The 19,761-nt window shown below is 42.1% G+C and overlaps 1 protein-coding gene across 1 annotated transcript in view; it reads right to left on the reverse strand.

Annotated features, from left to right (window-relative positions):
- The window catches only part of ahr2 (aryl hydrocarbon receptor 2), a 118,024-nt gene that overhangs the window by 3,497 nt on the left and 94,766 nt on the right, over positions 1-19,761 (reverse strand). The window contains exons 3-10 of the mRNA XM_026157809.1: positions 11,574-11,764; positions 11,404-11,493; positions 5,353-5,467; positions 5,011-5,150; positions 4,708-4,910; positions 4,507-4,616; positions 4,200-4,341; positions 1,230-2,781 (exon numbers count right to left, since the gene is read on the reverse strand). Of these exons, the coding sequence (XP_026013594.1) occupies positions 1,230-2,781; positions 4,200-4,341; positions 4,507-4,616; positions 4,708-4,910; positions 5,011-5,150; positions 5,353-5,467; positions 11,404-11,493; positions 11,574-11,764 (2,543 nt within the window). The remainder of the gene's footprint in view (positions 1-1,229; positions 2,782-4,199; positions 4,342-4,506; positions 4,617-4,707; positions 4,911-5,010; positions 5,151-5,352; positions 5,468-11,403; positions 11,494-11,573; positions 11,765-19,761) is intronic.

The raw sequence follows: 19,761 nt of genomic DNA on the forward strand, positions 1-19,761 counted from the left end.
AAAATCACCCAGACATGAAAGGACTTGGAGTGCCACTGTATGCGGATGAAAAACACTGACATTAAATTTCTAGCTGTGTCAAGAACACATCTGATCGACCCCTCTGTGAGCAATTATAAGCTATAGCAGATACACCAAAGTCATGTGTATAAAAATACATCACATAAGACAACAGTTATAGATTCTAAAGGAGAAAAGTATATAGGACATTGTAATTAGAGGCTGCAAAGCTTTCCCCACGAGGGGGCAGTGTTTTACCAGAAAGTGTTACTGTAGTTGCCCCTGTGTTGAGAAACACACCACAAAGACGTGCTTGCTGAGTTAAGTGATGACTTTAAATTGGTCGTAAGTGTGAACATGAGTGTGAACAGCTGTGTGTGTCTTTCTGAGCTGGTGCCCCTCACCTCCCGCCCTGTGACAGCGGGGACTGGCTAAGTTGTTAAAAAACAGTTTGAAAGGTCATCTCGTGCTGCAATTACATACAATGAGTTTGTGATAAAGACAAACTGACACAAACTAACACCAGGTGATGTGAACAGCGGCGAAACCACATTCACGTGAGTTAAAATAATTCCTAAGCCTAAGCTCACTGACACTGTGTGAGGGCTCCTGGAGCTAAATGCTTCAAGTTTTATTTGGAGCAAAGTGAGCTGACTGATATGACTTCACGGTAAACTGCAAAAATACGATCTATAATGTCCTTATCAGTCGGTTGCCAGGGGTGAATATTTACAGGTCTTCATGTACACGAGTATCATGAGGTAGAACTTGGTGTGGACGCGCCATGAGATCCACCAGTAAACAACTATGAACTGCACATCTGTTGACTGATTAGTAGGTGGCACATGTTAACTGGAACTCAACCCCCTTCATAACCCTGAAAACGCAGAGATAAACCAGAAACTAGCTGTCAAAGTTCCAAAGAAGAGACTAAAGAAGAGACGGGAGAAACACCCTTCAACTGAGTGATGATGTTGATGTGATTTGGTGCTATATAAATAAAATTGAATTAAATTGGATTTAAACTGAATTATTATCTTAGTAAGGACTCAGAAATAATGCCCCACAACAAATGTTAGGGAAGTCTGTTTGTGTTTCGTGTGTCTAAAAGACAAAAAAGATACTGCCAGATTAATAACCAAATATCGGCATCAGTGTCTGTATTAAAACCTCAAACCATTCAACTTCACATCTCTACAAAGATTAATGTTGCTGAACTGGCTCTTTACCTGCGTCTGCTCACTGAAGTTCAGATATTGCTTCTGCTGCCCCAGCAGGCCGTTCGGTTTCAGACCAGTGGGCATCTGGCAGGACAGTGAGGCCTCATCCAAATTTGGGATCGAAGCCATTCCTGATATGGCTCTTCCTCCGACCTGGTAAAAGCAGGAGGGATTGGAGGGAATCTGACTGGGGGCCGGGTTCAACCTCGGCTGACTGTGGTGCACGCCGTTCACAGGCAGTCCTGGGGCGGCATTTCTGTACATACAGCTTGTAGAAGCCGGCGACCGCTCCAAGAGCTGCTGAACAGGAAGTGGATTAGAAGTCTCTGGAGTCATGAACTTGTTGAGAGAGCCGATGTCTGTGGGGTTCCTCTGGAAAGAGCCCATCTGCTGACCCGTGATCAGCTGCTGCTGCTGAGGCCACGCCTGCCTCTGACTGTTGCCGTTTGGGGTCTGTACAGGAAAGTGGCTCTGCATGCAGCTGAGTGATGAAGAGAAAACAGCCTTGTTTGAAATATTGGAGGCAAATGTTTCTCCACAGCTGTCTGCTTGGTGTGTCACTGATTTGCTGCACTTGGTGCCCTGGAAGGTAAAGACATTATTTAACTGTCCTTCCTTGTTTTGGTCCTGGAGGCCAAATGTTTGGTTGGCTGGGATCATTTGAAGAAGCACTGGGTTGGTTGAAGGCTGCCTGAGCGGGAAGGCTCCGAGGTTGTTGTCCATGCTGCTGGCCTTTAGCTGACTTTGCGTTTGAGGAAAGCTGTTTGGCAGGACGTTGTTAAAGGTCAGTCCATTGGGACCAGAAGAATTAGGCTGAGGAAAGTCCATGTGGCTCAGTTTCATCGTCTCCTGGGCCGCTGTCATCTGCACTCCGTTGGGTATCAGCTGGGTCTGTGTCTCGAGAGCCCAGTCAAAGTCCAGCTCCCCGCCTTGATCTGGATCCTGGTTTTGAAGTGGGTCCAAACCAGAGAGGCAGGCTGGGATGCCGTCAATCTGTTGCGGCAGGTTGAGTCCGACATCCTTCTGCAGCTGCTCCTCCACGTAAGACAGGATGTCATTGTTGAGAATGTCGCTGAGGTCGTCGCCGAACCCACCGTGGCAGCTCATCTGCAACAGCGTGCTCTCCCAGCTCTTGAGCTCATCAGGCTCAACGTGCAGGCTTTCGATGAGCTCACCGTCCCCAAAGATCTGCTGCAGGGACTCCATGATTTCCTGAACCGTGGTTTCTGCTTTCACTACGTTTCCCACTGCCGGGCTGGGCTCCGTGTCTCCGGGAACGTTGAGTGTGGCGTTGGTATCCTTGAAGACCATGTCGTTGAGGTTGCTGAGGGTGTTGGCGCTGTTCTGATCGCAATAGAGCGTATGGTCCTGATTCAGCATGCAGCCCAGCAAGGAGTCGCGACTGATGGCGTCACTGTCAAACTTCCCCTGCTTGGGGGCGGAGCACGGGTCACGGGGCTCAATGTTGGGGGTGACATCATACAGCAGCGCCTCTCCGGTGGCATAGTTAAATGGCACCTGCAGACGTCTGAGGCGAAGCTGCTCTTCTCCTTCTTCATTTCTGCAGGTGAACACATGAGTGAGTTTTCCACTGGGTCCAAAACAAGCTTTCCATTTACTGAGCCAAACACCTCTGTCTTTATGAGAGTGAGGAAACAGCACAGGAAATAAGGAGAGGAAACATGAAGGACTCAGGGAAGAAGAGAAACTGAGGAGAGGAGAGGAAAATTTAAGGAAAGGAGGAGAGATAACAAAGGGAATACATAGAGAGGAAATAAGAGAAGAAATGACATACCAAGGACACAGGGAAATGAGATCAGATGAGAGGGGAGGAAACAAAGGAGAGGAAATAATGAAAGTAACAAGTACAGGAAAATAAATAAAAAAGGAAACAAAAAGAGCAAAGGAAATAATGAAAGAAACCACAAGATGAAACAAGAGAAAAAAAAACAGTTGAGACCAGAGAGGAGTAGGGGTAGCAAGGAAAGAAGGACAGGAAATATTGAGAGGAAACAAACAATGTAAACAAAGATGAGAAACAAGGAAATGTGAGGAAAAAAAGCAAAGAAAGGGAATGAAGAGAGGAGTGGAAGCAGTGAAGGAAATAGGAAGAGGAAAAGAAACAAAACAGGAAGCAGGAGTCAAAAAGACATAATGACAGGAAATAAGAGGAAAAACCTAGAGAGGGAAGGAAACAATGAAAGAAACCACAAGATGAAACAAGAAAAAAAACAAACAGTAGATACAAGAATGGAGAAGAGAAAACAAAGTAAACAAGGAGAGGAAAAAATATGTAAACAAAGATAAGTAACAAGCAAATGGGAGAAAAAACAAAGGAAATGAGGAAAGGAGTGGAAACAGTTTAAGAGTTAAGAAGAGGAGAGAAAATGAAGTACGCAACAAGGAGATGAAACAAGAGAAAATCAAACACTAGAAAAACGATTAAATGACAGGAAGCAAGGGAAGCAAAGACAGTAAACAAGGAGAACAAACAAGAAAATATAGGAAAAAACAAAGGAAACGAGGAGAGGAGTGGGAGAAATTAGGAAAGTAACAAGAGGAGAGGAAACAAAGTTGGAAACGAGGACAAGAGAGCAAATAACTAAGGGAACAAGAAGAGGAGAAGAAATGATGAAGAAAACAAGGGGAGGAAAGATTAAGGACACAAGAAAAAGGGAAGAAATAAAGAGAAAAGGTCAGAAACAGAGGAAAGGGAGGAAACAATAAAGGAACCAAGTAGCGAAAGCATAAAGTATACGATGAGGGGATGAAACGAGAAGTGAAAAAACGCAGAGAGGAAAGGAAACAAGGAACAAGGGAAAGGAACCAACAGGAAGAGTTGAACCAAAAAATAAAAGTGAACTAAAAGAAAAGAAAAGGAGAAAGCAAAGCAAACTGATTGAGCAGCAGCAGATAAACATCTGACTGCGGCTTTTCTTCGTCATGTTCCTGCTGGAGGAAACAAGTCTGCAGACTTACGTCAAAGCTCTCTGCTGGGCCACGATGAACTCGGGTTTCCCGTTTTTTATGATGAGCCGGGCGTTAGCCTGGACCCAGACCCACCGGCCGGCCTTGGTCAGCAGCCTGAAGATGGTTATGCCACTCTCTCCGGTTTTCATCACTGCAAGAAGACGTGTCATTTTTAGATTTTGCTGCACAGCAGCTGGCAGATAGCAACAGATTTCTTGAGTTATGGAACCCAAGTGATGCACACAGAATTTAAAACCGGCCGTGCCTATTTTGGCATTTTTCGCCTTTTGTAAACCGAGCAGAGCTTCCGACTTACTTCTGACATGGTTTTCTGCGCAGTACAACATGTCGGCAGCATGGATAAAGTTGTAGCCCGAGCCTTTCCTACTGATCTCTATCTCGGAGTAGCCCAGAACCAGCTTCGCTCTGTGGACGAAACACACGCCAGACTTCACTTGAGCGCCACAGCTTCATTCAGACGTTCAGTGAGAGATTCAAACAGCTCTCTGTGCCTTACCTTGCGTCGACGCCTATGGGTGTGAAGTCCATCTTGTGTTTGGTCTGGAACATGAGAGTCTTGGTGCGGATCTCCAGGATGGACGGCTGCTGCATCGGCGTTGCGATGGCAAACAGAGCAAGCTGCGGAGGAACCAGTGACCCATCCTCCGACACGTGGTTCTGATTGTGGAGAAACTTGAGGCGGCCGTGGAAGTTCAAAGCCTAAAGACAAGCACACAGTTTTAAGAATAAAGACCTCCCTTTAGGCCAGGAACATCTTGTGGATCCCGGTGCAGTGAGGCGTGTTGGTGTGTGTGTTTACCAGGAAGCCAGACGAGTTGTCGAGTAGGCAGCGCAGGCGGCAGCAGAAGTTCCTCTCCAGGAAGGACGAGTTCTCTGGAGGGACGGCATGCGGGTCGTAGCTCACTATGTTTCTGCTGATCTCAGGGTTGCTCTGGTCACCTGGAGCGATGAGGAAACATTCATCTTTAGATTATTACATGAAGCAATACGATGCAAAAGAATTAAAACGAGCACCGCAGATACACAAAATCACACTGGAAAATGTAGACTGCAGCAGCAAAGAGACGTGACCATGTTTCTGGCTCCTCCTCTGCAGGTCACCTGGACAGGTGTGATCACTGTGCAGTGTGGGAAGACTTACTGGGGCCGTCGGCGCCCTCTGTGTTTGGGTTGAAAGAGAAGTGGAGCTGCTGTCTGAAGAAAGCTCGGTCGTCTGTGTGGATCAGCTCAAACACGCTCTGATGGACGACGTCCGACTGGAAGCAGGAAGCAGAAACATATTTTTAACGACACGAATCAACCTCAAAACTTTCCTCTGACACAAGCGGTTGCTCTTCACGTCTAGTGCTTTGTCTTTTTTAACCTTTTAAAATATTTTCAGTTAAGCTTATTTCTTCATTTTATCAATTGCACTTACAACCCATCATCTTTCTTCTTGGTTCAATGTCCTATTTCTCCTTTGCTTGTTCCATCTAGTTTTCCTACAGTGCTTTTATGTCTTTGATTTTTTCACTTTGTTTGTTTTGTTTATTTTTTCCACTCACTTTACATCGCTTCATGATATTTTTGTAGTTGCTTTGTGTCTTCTTTACTAGTTTCACCCATTTCCTTTATGATTTCACATCACTGTGAGAACAGTTTTACTACTTTTTTATCTCTTTGCAGTCTCTTTTCTTCTTCTTTGGTTGGTTTTGTAGTTGGTTTGTGTCTTTTAACTGTTTATCTCTTTTGCATGAATTTATGTTCATTTTTATGTTTTTCTGTTCTCTCATTAAACAACAAACAAAAAATTGTAAAAACAAAAACCCAAAAACTATAATATTATGATATGTTAAATTGCAAATGCAACGCAGGGAAAATCACCATGGAAAAAAACACCAGAAAGGTAATCAAAAACTCTTAATTTCTTTAAGTCTTCAGGAATAGTTCTCCAGGCTTCTTGATGGAATTTCATTTGGATGTTTTTTGCCTTTTGTTCTGACTTCTGCTTTCAGGAAGTCTGAATAAACTATTGCTCAAGGCCACCTTAAAAAACAGTCTGGCTCCTTGGAAGCAAAACAGAAAGAAACGAAGGGTGGTGCAATATTTTTGCACAGTACATATTTACATTTGACTGAAAATATTTCTCCCATAGAATGAAGTTATCATAAGTTAAAGTTACCTAAAAAAAAAAAGGTCCCCAACCCCGTTTTGTTAATACAACACAGGAAAATGACCCTCACATGTCTTAAATAAAGGTGTGAAATAACAAGCGATGCAAAACCACAATAACATTAAAATTAACTTATGAAAAGATCGTAAAAGTACCTCCAGTAGTGTGGAGGAAATTTAGACCCTTCTTCTGTGTAAATGTGTTTGCATGTTTATCTGACTAAATACACCCAAAGCTAGTTTGAAACTTGTTAAAACCTTTTTAAATTAAATGCATACACCTAATTTGAATTTATATATAGTGATATTGACATTTTATTCCCATAACTAAACAAATGCTGTACTTTTTGTACAGTGTGACTTATTACATTACCATTGTGGCTACTGTGAGACAGAAAGCAGAGGTGGGCTTGCCTTTATTTTAAAGCTTTTTGAGTAAACGTAAACAATGTTGACCTCCATCCTGGTTTTCGTGAGCATCAGGCTCACAAACTGCACTAACAAAAGGTGTAAAGGACGTCACTTTCTTTCTGAGAACGACAAATATTAAATAATGGTTCCACAGACTCGGTCCTACGCCTTCCCACCTTTCCAGTGTTTGTCCTGCCGAGGTGCGTTCAAGAGCGATGATGCAGGTGTAAACACACATGGAGCGAATAATGCTCCCAGCAGTCAGAGCTGATGGACGGGGCTGGAAACAGAGGCGCTGTTGTTGTTGCTAAAGGAGCAAGGTGCTGAGAGAGCCACACCTCAGCAAACAAAGCTCAACACAAAACCCTCCTTTGTGAGCGACGCTGAAAAATGGCCTCGAACTTCTCATGAGGATTCGCTGCACACAAAGCAGTCTAAAAGTGAGGATTTGTGGCTTTTTCTAGAGAAATACTCAGGCCCTTGATTTTTACAGTAATCTCCACGTTTTCTTCACGTCTGTTTCCTCTTTTGTCTCCTCCATGACTGTGCTCAGAGCTGCTCTATAAATACACTTTATAAAGTCATAAACAGTTGAAGCAGCTGGTGAGTTGTGGCGTTAAAAGTCACTGCAGCCTCCAAAACAAAACGTTTCCTGCCCTGATCTGCAGCCCCACTTCAGACCATGTTATGCATGTGAACGAGTGTTCAAATGTGTGTGTGTGTGTGTGTGTGTGTGTGTGTGTGTGTGTGTGTGTGTGTGTGAGGGCTGTTTACCACGTGCACTCTCTCCGGGCAACATTTTTTTAGGGTTTTTTTTTTCTTTTGCTTGTGCTTTTTCTTCCCAGACTACAGACTACATCTTTAACCCCGGTTCAAACGGATTTGTTTATAAGTCAAGAGTTCACCGCTCACAAAGCATTTGTCATGCACGCACACATACTCACAGAAACAAACGCAGACACATGAGTCCCACACAACTCCACTACTTAGTCATTCGAAATACCGAAACTTTAAAAAATAAATCTTTCTTATGAAGTGATGAAGCAGCTTTTTTATTTTTCAAAAGTCACATTTTAAATGTTAATGCTTCTGATGTAACTTTTAGGATGTACTGTAACAAGTCGGGTAAAAACCTGTAGTGCTGTTTGTCTAACTACAACAATGTCATGTCCCTACTGCTGAGTCGTGGCTTGTTTCTAAGGCTTGGTAACCATAGGGCCAGTTTACACACATTAACTAACTATACCCTGCCTGACCGTCCTGAGCCGTTCTAAATCTGAGAGCTTAGGTGGAGTACAGGGTTTAGTCAGACAAAAGCTGCTTCATTACAAAAAAAGTCCACTTTAGACTCATGAAATCCATATATATCAGCTGACCTGTAGGGTGTGCAGAAAAGGAGCACAAAACATTACAACCTGGAGACCTTGATTGAGCTGCAGGTATTTATTAAAGTCAAAGGAAAGAATCTGAATCACAACCAGCTGTGGGTTTCTCCAAAATCCCAATTTAGATTAAGCGTTTGTGTGATTGAAACGCACTATCTATATGAGCAAAGACAAAAAACGTATAATGGTAAATGTTTTTATTTAATCGGAACCTATAGCTGAGAAAAAGACTCACTGAAGCCTTGTCACTGGATTTTATGGCCAAATCTTAGGTGGAGTGCATGATTTCTCCTGCTTTATTTAAAGAAGTGTGGTGTACCCACCAGTAATATGTCTTTACTGGCTGCTGCTGATGTTAACGCAACTGAATTTCACTCGCTGAACAAGCAAAGTACAAAAACAACCTAAATGTCAAAATGAGAAAAAGACTGACTTGAGACCGACTTGTGAAGGTGGAGTCATCTATTATAAACTGGTCAAGGCTGTGTGGGATCATGGAGGTTGAAGTAGCTGTAATCTTTGAATGGATTCAAAAGGATTTAACCGAGTCCAACGTATACGCTACGCCTAAGATCTGTGTCAACGACTGAACTGCAGGACGTGTAGAAGAACAGCAGAAAACATGATTCACAGCCAGACCCTGGCTGGTCCTGATACTGAATTGGACCAATCCATGCATGCCATGTGGGGCTGCAGGTATTTATTCAAGTCAAAGCATCACAAGTGACTGTGAACAAAATGCAAAATTGTTTGATTTACTTTGAAAATTGGAAAAATACTATTTTTGATCCTGTTACATCAATTGGTCATGTAGAAGTGAAACATTTCAACATCTCTAAATGTGAGTCCCTGATTGATTTTGAATTCTAAGTCAAATACTCCTTGTTAGATTTTTTTGTGTTTTTGATCAGCTATTAAAAGTCAAAAGATTTACAAGCAGTCCGTGTTTGTGAGGAAAAAAAGAAGGCAATAGATTGAAATCTGTGTGACCTGACTTTCATGGACAACAAATGTGAACTGAAACCCACTGCTTGTTAGATGAAAGGCTGAAAAAATGCGGCGGTGTACTGTTAAAGGAGGTTTTTAAGAGGAACATCAGAGTTCAGGAGGTCACTGAAGTGGAAACAGGTTCTTGTGCAGTAAAAACTTATTTCTGCATGCAGGCTTCTCTTTTTACCAGCTGATTTGATAATTTCTGGAAACTGACCATTGTTGCTCCATAAAAGGAAAAACACGGCCCGCCTTCGGATTTAGTACATCCTTACTCTAAAATACAAAGACAAGTTATGTGCAAAGGCATAGCCTCACTGTCAGGCCTTTAGGTCGTTTAAAAAAACCTTCAATTTCAGAATCAGAATCAGTCGCAGTTCACAGGTTACTGGTTGGCTATGTCCTCCTGAGCCCCAGCCCATTGAAAGATACTGTTTTTCCTTGGGTCTCGGGTGGACCAGTTTAAGTACAATGAGAATCCCAAGGAGACTTGCAAACTGTCATATTAAGGATGATTTGATCTCATTTCACTGAAATACTTTGGAAGGAACGGTAATTCTTGTGAAAAGGGAAATGTGCCTGTAAAATGACAAATAGGTCCTTGATCTTGAGCACTGTATAGGTAACGACCCATTAAGTAATCACTAAACTAACTGTTGCTGGACGAGCAAACAACACATAGGTGGCAACGTTTAAAAGTTACACTTTCAACAGAGACGACTAGAACAACTGGACAATCCTGAGCATCTCGATATCACTTGTTATTTAATTCAAATATCCCTTTCTGGGATTTCATTACCTCGATGAGAATCAATTCATCAAGACATTAATACAAATGTATTTGTTCTTCTTGCTAGAATAAGATTTAATTTCAAAATAAACTCAAAATAAAGTCTCTTTAAAGTTTTAAAAGTGCAGCTTTTTATTCTAAAGCTTGATTTTTTTTCCATGTTTGTCTTGTAAAAATAAATCAAACCTGCACAGTGAAGGGTTACACAGGTTGAGGCCAGCTGAGACCAAATTGGAGCGTATGTGCCCCAGGCTGCTAAAATGAGCGAGACACCCCTGGGCTACGGTTTGATTTTAGCTTGGCACATCAGCGTTATACTCTTGGCAATCATTACTGGCTTTGTGGTATTGATTTAAGAATCTTTGGGCTGTGCATGCTAACTGCCTACACCTCAAGTGTGCACAGAGGCATGCCTAGGGTTGGCATAGGAGAGACTACCACTTCCTGTTAGCTCCTTTCTTACTCTCCTGGTTGAAGTTACACACATTTTAGCTTCGATTCTATGAATAAACAAAGCCCGTGTTTATTTCTTGGTTTGTCATACAACAGTATCTATGATCTCCCCTTTATCAGCCACCAGCCTCAAGCAAGCAAGACTACACAGCTTCTCCAGCTGCAACTTGGTTGTTGTTGATGGTTTCTTCGCTGGGGATTAATTATTAAACATATTTGATTTTTCCTTTGTTCTGTGATTTTGAGTGTTGCCTGACGAGATGATCAGAAACTGGACCATAAATGACAAAAAGGTTGCTGGAAGTTTATCCAAAACATAAAATTTCAGGTTATTACTCAAATAAAAAAACAGATTAGACGCCATTGTGAGAGATCTAGTGAAAAATCTACTGCAAGAATTCCATTTTATTAAAAATTCTTATCATTATTGTGTGCATGAGTTTTTAAAGATGTTTATTAAACCTTTGAGGTTGATACCAAATCTAATCTTAGGCAATCGGAACATGAAATTTGTGTTTGTTGTTGTTAAATTTTGGCAATGAGGGAACAGCAACAACATACAGCGTTGGGTAGGGATAGGGTTGAGAGGGTTAAAGGAGTTCTTACTTGGTATCTATTTTCTTCTGCTATGATTTCTATTCTTGACTTCCTGATGAGGAGCTCTGTGTATAAACAGTTTTATGTTACTAAACTGTTACTGACCATCTGTTCATCATGTGTTTTTTCCACCTGAATTCTTGGATGATGGGTCATGGAAGGTAAAATTTCAAGCTAGATTAGTCCAAACGGTCGTTTTGTTGGTTTGCTGCCACTTTTCAGACTGTTTCAAAGCTTTTTTCTTCCAATGCTGCTAGGTGGAAATAATTTGAATTCTTCATGATAGATCCTACCACTTTTCACATGCAAAAAAAAATTCAAATATTACTATAACAATGAACATTTTTGACATTTTTATCCCACTTTTTACGTGGTGCAAGGATCTGAAGTACTGGTCATAATGTTTCTCTTATACCTGATGGAAGCCGAGGAAGTCCTGAATGGTGGGGGACGTGTAGAAGACGTAGCCTTCAGCTGTCACCACCAACACGAAGCCGCTCAACGCCTGGAGATCGAAAACAAGCTTTAGCATCTTCGTTCTATCAGAATGTCTGAAATAAGCCACAAGCATGTGAAAGGCGTTACCTGAAGCAGCAGGTCTCCCTCAGAGAAGTTCACCCCATCGATGGAGGTCACTGTGGAAGTCGTGAAGGAGGAGGGGGCAGTGGAGGTTGCGGAGGATGGCTGCAGCGCCGAGCTCGCGCTGTTTCCTCCAAACATGATGCTCCGCTCGCTGGAGTAGCTGGAGTTGTTGTTCTGGCCCATCTTCATGGTGGCTGCAGGTGATGAAGATGAACAGTTAATTTGCTGAAGCTTTAAAACGTGTATGACATTTAAAACACCAACGAGGATTGCTTGGGGGGGGGTAAAAAAAAAAAGACTATTTTTCTTTGTTGTTGGATTTATTTTCCACTTTTGATTTTGTTTTAACACAGAAGACCCCACAGGGCCAAACCGAATGCAGTTTGAGACGTGCTAAACAAATAAAAAGTGATGCAAACATGACTCTGACCTCATCTTGAAACAGCTGGCTGTCTTATTACAAAACTGTCAAATTTCTCAAGAATCTCTGATGAAATATGAAGTGAGAAAAACACCAAAAGCGGAACATCACTGTCTCTTTCCATCAGGGTGGAGCTGCCTCCTGCTTCCTGTCATCTTACAACACCGTAACTCTGCTCTCCCTTCTCTTCCTCTTCCCTTTCTGGCACTTATCGATCAGCTATTATCCAAAAGAAAAACAAGAGAAAAAAATAACTGCCCCAAAGCAGCTTAGCACAGCCCCTCAGGGAGGAAGCAGGTGGTTTTCGAAGATGGAAGCCGGTCTTAAAGGGCGAAAGAAGGACTGAAGGAGTCTGGAGTGTTTTTACTACACTCGGTTGGTTTGTTGGTTTTTACTGTTTGTCTCGCACTGATATTGAGAGATGCATTTTACACTTCTGGATATTTTTTCTTTTCTTCGGCCTTGGTCTTTTACCGTCACAGTATTTTGCTTTTCCTTGTCTTGTAGAGCTCGTTGTAAAGTTTTTTTAGGATGCTCTTGTGTTTTTTTTTTTCTCACAGGGCATAAAAGGTCTGTGCAAATTTGCTTTTATATAGAGCAACACTAAAAAAGCACAGTGATTTGACAGAATCAAGCATTGGAACGCCTTTAAAACTCCAAAATACTAAATCTTGAAACTATAAAAACATCCTTAGCTCCAACATGTCTACTCTAAACATCAAAAATTACTAATATCTCACAGGTTCAGCTTCTTGATTTGTTGTTATTCTTCAAGTTTTATATAGCAAATTGAAATTGTTTTGGTTTTAGGGGGAGGGGAAACAGATTTAAAGATGAAAAATGAGTCGATTAATCCAGAAAATAATAGTGGCGGCCTTCACTCTGTGCAGACTGCTGGTTTAGAGTACTGGCAATGCTTCTGTCCCAGCCCAAGCGCTGGGTTTTGAAATTCAATTCCTGGAGGCTTGCTCAGCCCCCGTCCTTGTTAAAAGTCCAGGCTGAATGAGGATAACAGACGGAGCCACAAAATTACCCGTTGGCCTCGGCGTTTCCCCCCATGGACCAAACACAGCGGGGAGGCAGCCATTTTGGACGACAGAGCTCATGTGAAGTGGTTGACGGAGGCCCTGGGAGCTGCCGGAGAGGCTTGGATCGATCTGGTTTTCTAAGAGCACAAGAGGAGTTGCGTTGCAGCCTCTTCTCCAACAAAACAATCATAAAGGCATTTCGTGTATAATTTAGAGATACTGGATAAAAACCCTCGGATTATAACTGCCTGAAAACAAAAATCACACAGAGCTTTTTTAGGAAAGAAACTCTTCCCTGCAATGATTATGTTTGACAAGCTCAAACTTTGCTCTGAAATGGGGCCTTCAGCAAAGTCTTCTAAATGATTAAAGGCACACAACTAGAGGCTGTGGAAAAAATGCAACTCCAATGTGGATTAAACATGGGAAAAGTTTTGAATAATAAAGTCAGTTTAAGTACAAGAAGTCCTTAAGAGGTGGGTTTTTTCTACTCTTGGATCTTAATGATGTCATAGAGAGTGAATATCTCTGATTATAGTCATTGGAGACACACAGCTCCCTAATTTATCAACTCACTGTAACACGTACAGGTATATTAGTGATGCTCTATGGCCAGAAAAAGCAACAAAAGTACCAGATTTGAGCACTCAAGCCAGAATTCGAACGACTCGATGATCTTTTATTGAATTTTTGACACAAAGTTAAATAATTCAGTTTTGATATGCTCTGTTTGGTTTAAGTTGCTTTAAAGTCAAATATGTGGTTAAATAAAACAAGCACGGAGAATATCAGGAACATTTTCCCAACTACTGGGATCTTCCAAGGGAAAGACTTCAGTTTGCTTGGAGCCATAAAAATACCACCAGAGCCAGATAATCTGATATTTGCCTGGTACAAAGACAGGAACATGCCGGAGGAAAAGCAAACCAGATGGGTTGGTTAAACACACTGAAGCACACGGAAAGGAAATGTACCAGTGTGGGCTAAACTGGGCACATCAGCGTCAGTGCGTGAGTTTCCTGAGAGAGAGAGGCAGCATTACATTTCAGAGTTTATATCAAAAGACACATTCTTGACCACACAAACGATCTGGTACACATAATAATCTGAGGTATGGAACGCTTGGTACAAATATTAAAATACACCAAAAAGCCAAAGAAACATACCCTGCAGAGACGGCTACATCTTTAGCTTGGTAAAAGATAGAAATCAGTTTCTTCTTTAAATGTTGTAATTAATGGTACTGCATGGACTTAACACTGGAATGTACAAAATGCTGGGGTGCTTCCAAGCTCTGATATGGTATTATTTAATTGGGACAAAAGTAATTAATTAAAAAAAACTATAAAAATGACATCAAAAAGAGTTTATATGTGAAAGTCACTACAAGTGGATAACGCATATGTCAAGCTACGTCATGATACATTATGACAGAATATTGTACGATATGTGAGATATGATATCGTAAAATACGATAAGCTATAAAAGGGTAAGTCATCTTGACACGGTAAGAGAAAACAGGATAATGACACAATACTGGATGATACAGTGATATCATACGATATTTTACAATACAATAAGTTAAGATACGATACAGCATGACATTGATTTTAATTTAAATACCACCTTTGGTGAAGAAGCAAACATTAACAGCAAAATTCACGCCCAAACCTGCTCATACATAGCACAAGATTATATAAGCAACTGTACTAACAAATGCACAAACAACAATAAGATAATGGCTGGACTCTAAATAACAACAAAAGGATCTCTAAGTTAACAGTCTGGAGACTGTTCATGGAAAATTTACAGTGACCATTTGATTCTGTGTGATTTTCACCATACAAAGCTTCATTGTATAAATCCACAGAGCACAAATAACAACATGCTAAACCACATTACGAAAAGTTGCATTACAATGCTCCGTTTTTGTTTTTTTTATATGATAGCATGATGAAATGCAGGATGAAGCTTAAAGCTCAGCTCAAAGATGATTACTGTTTACCTGTGGGTAGCATATTGGCTTCTTTTAGTAAGTTCCCATCGAGCACTGTGGGTGTGTCAACATGCATACTTCAATAACAGACTCATTTTTAATCCCATGCTTCTTTGCTTTCTCCCCCATCTCAGGAAGTTTTCCCCCCGGTACCATGCCAAATGTTTTACTGCTCCCACAGCACGCTTTGCACAGCATTTAACATGATTTATGGGAAAACATAACAGCACCAATCGATTTCACGCCTTCTCGCAAGTCATGAATTTGAATACTGAATCCTTTTTTCTCGCAGGCCTACAGCAGCATTTACAGGATCAGTCTGAGGAGTTATGTACAGACATGATTTTATTTTGACTGTGTTTATCGAGCTAGGAAATATTTACCTGCTTAATGGGTTTAGATTCCCACAGGGAAGCGTCCCGGCACAACCATAGGCATTTAGGTTGGGGTATTTAGCAACTCTATGAGGGCAGTTGTTGACAGCTATAGGTAATGCTAATAAAAACTGTACAAGAACTTCTGACATGGCTGATTTCAGTCATTCAGCAGTGAAAAAATGCTGATTAGCCACATTCCCAGGAGTCCAATTTGACGTTGTCTGCTATATCTCATCATCAGTTCCCATCACCAAAGATATTTCACCAGTATTTTATTTTAAAGAAGAAGAGAAAATAAGTTCTTCCATTTGTTTTTGATATTTTGGTTACATAGGCTTAATAGAGAATAGATTATTTTTCCTTCATTTTTAATGCCACATTTCATGTACCCATTTGATGTTTAACATGGAATTCTTTTAAATAACTGCATTGTACGCTTGCATAACATCACTACACTGATAGGAGATTTAAAAACGTAAGATCTCTCCAAAAAGTGTTTGCCACACAATCGCAGAAGCTAAAGTCAACAACAAAAAGATTCAAATCAGGAATCAAAATGTGTTGGGAAGTATGGGGAGTGCTTGGTGACAAACAGGGATTATAAAAATGCATAGAGCTTCTAAGGAGGGGGAAAAGACAAAGACAGGAAGTAATACAACAAAAGGTGCCACAGAAAGCCAACTACCAAAACAAGACAAGAAGTAAAAACAGAGACAAAAAGAGACACTGGAAAAATGCAAAGAAACCACAGCTCTGTAAAATGACTGTGAAGTCATTTGTCTCAGGGAATCAACTGAAATGAGCAAAACCCAGTCGATCACCAGACACCACACAAGCCTCATCTACAGTCTGTGGCTACAGGATTATTGTAGCCAAAGTAGCTTATTTGTCAGCAGGGAGCAGGGAATATATATCAATGCGTCAACGCGTTAACAAGCTAACCGCACTAACGAGCTAAGTGCACTAACGTGCTAACCGCTCTAACTCGTTGACAGAGATTTGCCGTGTTAATGCGGTTATGGCGTTAATCTCATTTTAATGAGATTAACGCTGACAGCACTAATATATATATATATGTATATGTATATATGCAGGGGTGCACATAAGTGGTCCGCAGGTGCGCATTTGCTGTCAAAATAAAAGAGGTGCACCAGATAAGAAGATGCAAACGTGCGTTTGCGTACATAAAATTTTCTGGAGGAGGACAGACATTTGTTTAGAACTCTTAAAGATGTCGAAGAAGCAAGCTCCTTTAAGCAATTACTTTGGTGTTCCTCCACCTCCAAAGAAATGTCAGAAGGAGTCCGAACCACAAAAGAAGCACATATTCTCGGAAAAGTGGTTGCAGAACGTGAGCTGGCTTCAAACAAATGATGAACGCACAGAGATGTGGTGCAGAATATGCCGTGAAAATCCCACTCTAGCAGACAAAACCAGTGTCTTTTATATGTATGCAAACGCACGTTGCAACTTCTTATCTGTTGCGGGTCTTTTATTTTGACAGCGAATATATCTATCTATCTATCTATCTATCTATCTATCTATCTATCTATCTATCTATCTATCTATCTATCTATCTATCTATCTATCTATCTATCTATCTATCTATCTATATATACATATATACACATACATATATATGTATGTATACGTATGTATATATATATATATATATATATATATATATATATATATATATATATATATATATATATATATATATACATATATATATATATACACACATATACATATATATATATATATATATATATATATATATATATATATATATATATATATATATATATATATATATATATATATATATATATATGGTTATGGCGTTCTATGTATGCCTTGCCTGCTAGCATCTTGCACCCTGCTGTTATGTGCTGGATTGTCTCTGGGGCATCTTTACACAGCCTGCACCTGGGGTCTTGCCTGGTGTGATAGACCCCAGCCTCTATAGATCTTGTACTCAGAGCTTGTTCTTGTGCTGCCATGATTAGTGCCTCTGTGCTGTCTTTCAGTCCAGCTTTGTCCAGCCACTGGTAGGATTTCTGGATATCAGCCACCTCCTCTATCTGCCGGTGGTACATACCGTGCAGGGGCCTGTCTTTCCATGATGGTTCCTCGTCTCCCTCCTCTTTCTTGGGTTTCTGCTGCCTGAGGTATTCACTGAGCACTCGGTCAGTTGGGGCCATCTTCCCAATGTATTCTTGGATGTTCGTTGTCTCATCCTGGACTGTGGTGCTGACACTCACCAGTCCCCGGCCCCCTTCCTTCCGCTTAGCGTACAGCCTCAGGGTGCTGGACTTGGGGTGAAACCCTCCATGCATGGTAAGGAGCTTTCTTGTCTTTATGTCAGTGGCCTATTACCCCAGCAGGGTACCTGATCATGGGTAGGTGTTGATGGCCCGGATCTTGTTCTTACCATTCAGCTGACTCCTCAGGACTTGCCTGACCCTCTGCAGGTACTTGGTGGTTGCAGCTTTTCTAGCGGCCTCTTCATGGTTCCCATTCACCTGCGGGATCCCCAGGTACTTGTAACTGTTCTCTATGTCTGCAATGTTGCCTTCTGGTAGTTCAATCCCCTCAGTTCTGACTACCTTCCCTCTCTTTGTTATCATCCGACTACACTTCTGCAGTCCGAATGACATTCCAATGTCATTGCTGTATAGCCTGGTAGTGTGGATCAGTGAATCGATGTCTCGTTCACTCTTGGCATACAGCTTGATGTCATCCATGTACAGGAGGTGGCTGACAACTGCTCCGTTCCGTAGTCGGTATCCGTAGCCAGTCTTGTTAATGATCTCACTGAGGGGGTTCAGGCCTATGCAGAACAGCAGTGGGGACAGAGCATCTCCTTGGTAGATCCCGCACTTGATGGTGACTTGTGCTATGGGCTTGGAGTTGGCCTCTAGTGTTGTACGCCACATCCCCGTTAAGTTCACGATGAAGGCTCTTAGGGTCCCATTGATCTTGTACAATTCTAGGAATTCCAGTATCCAGCTGTGTGGCATTGAGTCATAGGCCTTCTTCTAATCAATCCAGGCAGTGCACAGTAGCTGGTGTTTTGCGCCTCTGGTATTCTTGCCAATTCCTTTCTGTGTCCCGCTCATGTATTGACCCATGTGCCTGTTCATCTTAGCGGATATGATGCCTGACAGGAGCTTCCATGTAGTACTGAGGCAGGTTATTGGTCGGTAGTTGGAGGGGACTGGTCCCTTCTTGGGGTCCTTGGGGATCAGGACCGTCCGGCCTTCAGTTAGCCATTCCGGGTGTCTCTCGTTAACTAGCAGCTGGTTCATTTGTGCTGCCAGACGCTCGTGGAGTGCAGTCAGCTTCTTTAGCCAGTAGGCGTGAACCATGTCGGGCCCTGGTGCTGTCCAACTCTTCATACTGGAGACCCTTTCTTGGATATCTGCCACTGTGATGGTTACTGGACCCTGTTCAGGGAGGTCGCTGTGGTCTGCCCTCAGATCCACTAGCCACTGAGCATTGCCGTTATGGGTTGCGTCCTTCTCCCATATGCTCTTCTAGTATTGCTCCGTCTCCAGCCTTGGTGGTGCTGTTCTCTTATTATTATTGTTCCCTTGCCACTGAGAGTACACCTTTGCTGGTTCTGTGGAGAACAGCTGGTTTATTCTCCTGCCTTCTATCTCTCTGGTGTACCTCCTCAAGCGGCTGGCCAAGGCTGTGAGTCTTTGCTTGGCAGTTTCCAAGGCCTCAGGTATGGACAGCTTGCTGTATTTCTTATGCACCTGCTTTGTCGCACCTTTCTGCAACTCCGATAGTTGGCTAACCTTCCTCCGTGCTACTTTGATCTTGCCCTCTAGCCTCCTTCTCCATGGAGGGTACTGCCCCTTGTGGCTGTTCAACTTGTAGCCAAGCATCTCACTGATCACTGCTGCCGTATTGTAGATCAGCTTGTTGGTGTCGGTAATCGTGGTTGTAGTTATTGTCCGTAGTGCTGCATTAACATCATCTAGCAGACCTTCTGAGGGTACTTCACGTAATCTTGGTAACCGGCTACGGTGGATCCAGGTTTCAAGCTTGGCCATGATCCTATTTTTCAGGTCAGTTCCTCTTGCACTCAACGATCCTTCTCCTATTGCACTTGGGGCTATGTGCCCAATCTCGGGTGGGGGTGATGATATCTCCCCCCTGACCTGGCGTCCTGACTCCTCCTTGCCGTAGCATTTGTGTTGTACCTCGTCAATCTCTAGCTGTGAGAGCAGTCCCTTCTTTCGAATGTTGGAACATTGAGCTACTAGTTGTTTCGCCGTCATTGTGGATGTTGTGGATGTTACTTGCGTAGTAGCATTCCAACAAAGCCCTGTTTTCGTCTCTTGCCCACCGATGC

The sequence above is a fragment of the Astatotilapia calliptera genome, chromosome 23 (assembly GCF_900246225.1).
Source record: "Astatotilapia calliptera chromosome 23, fAstCal1.2, whole genome shotgun sequence".
Lineage (NCBI taxonomy): Eukaryota > Metazoa > Chordata > Actinopteri > Cichliformes > Cichlidae > Astatotilapia > Astatotilapia calliptera.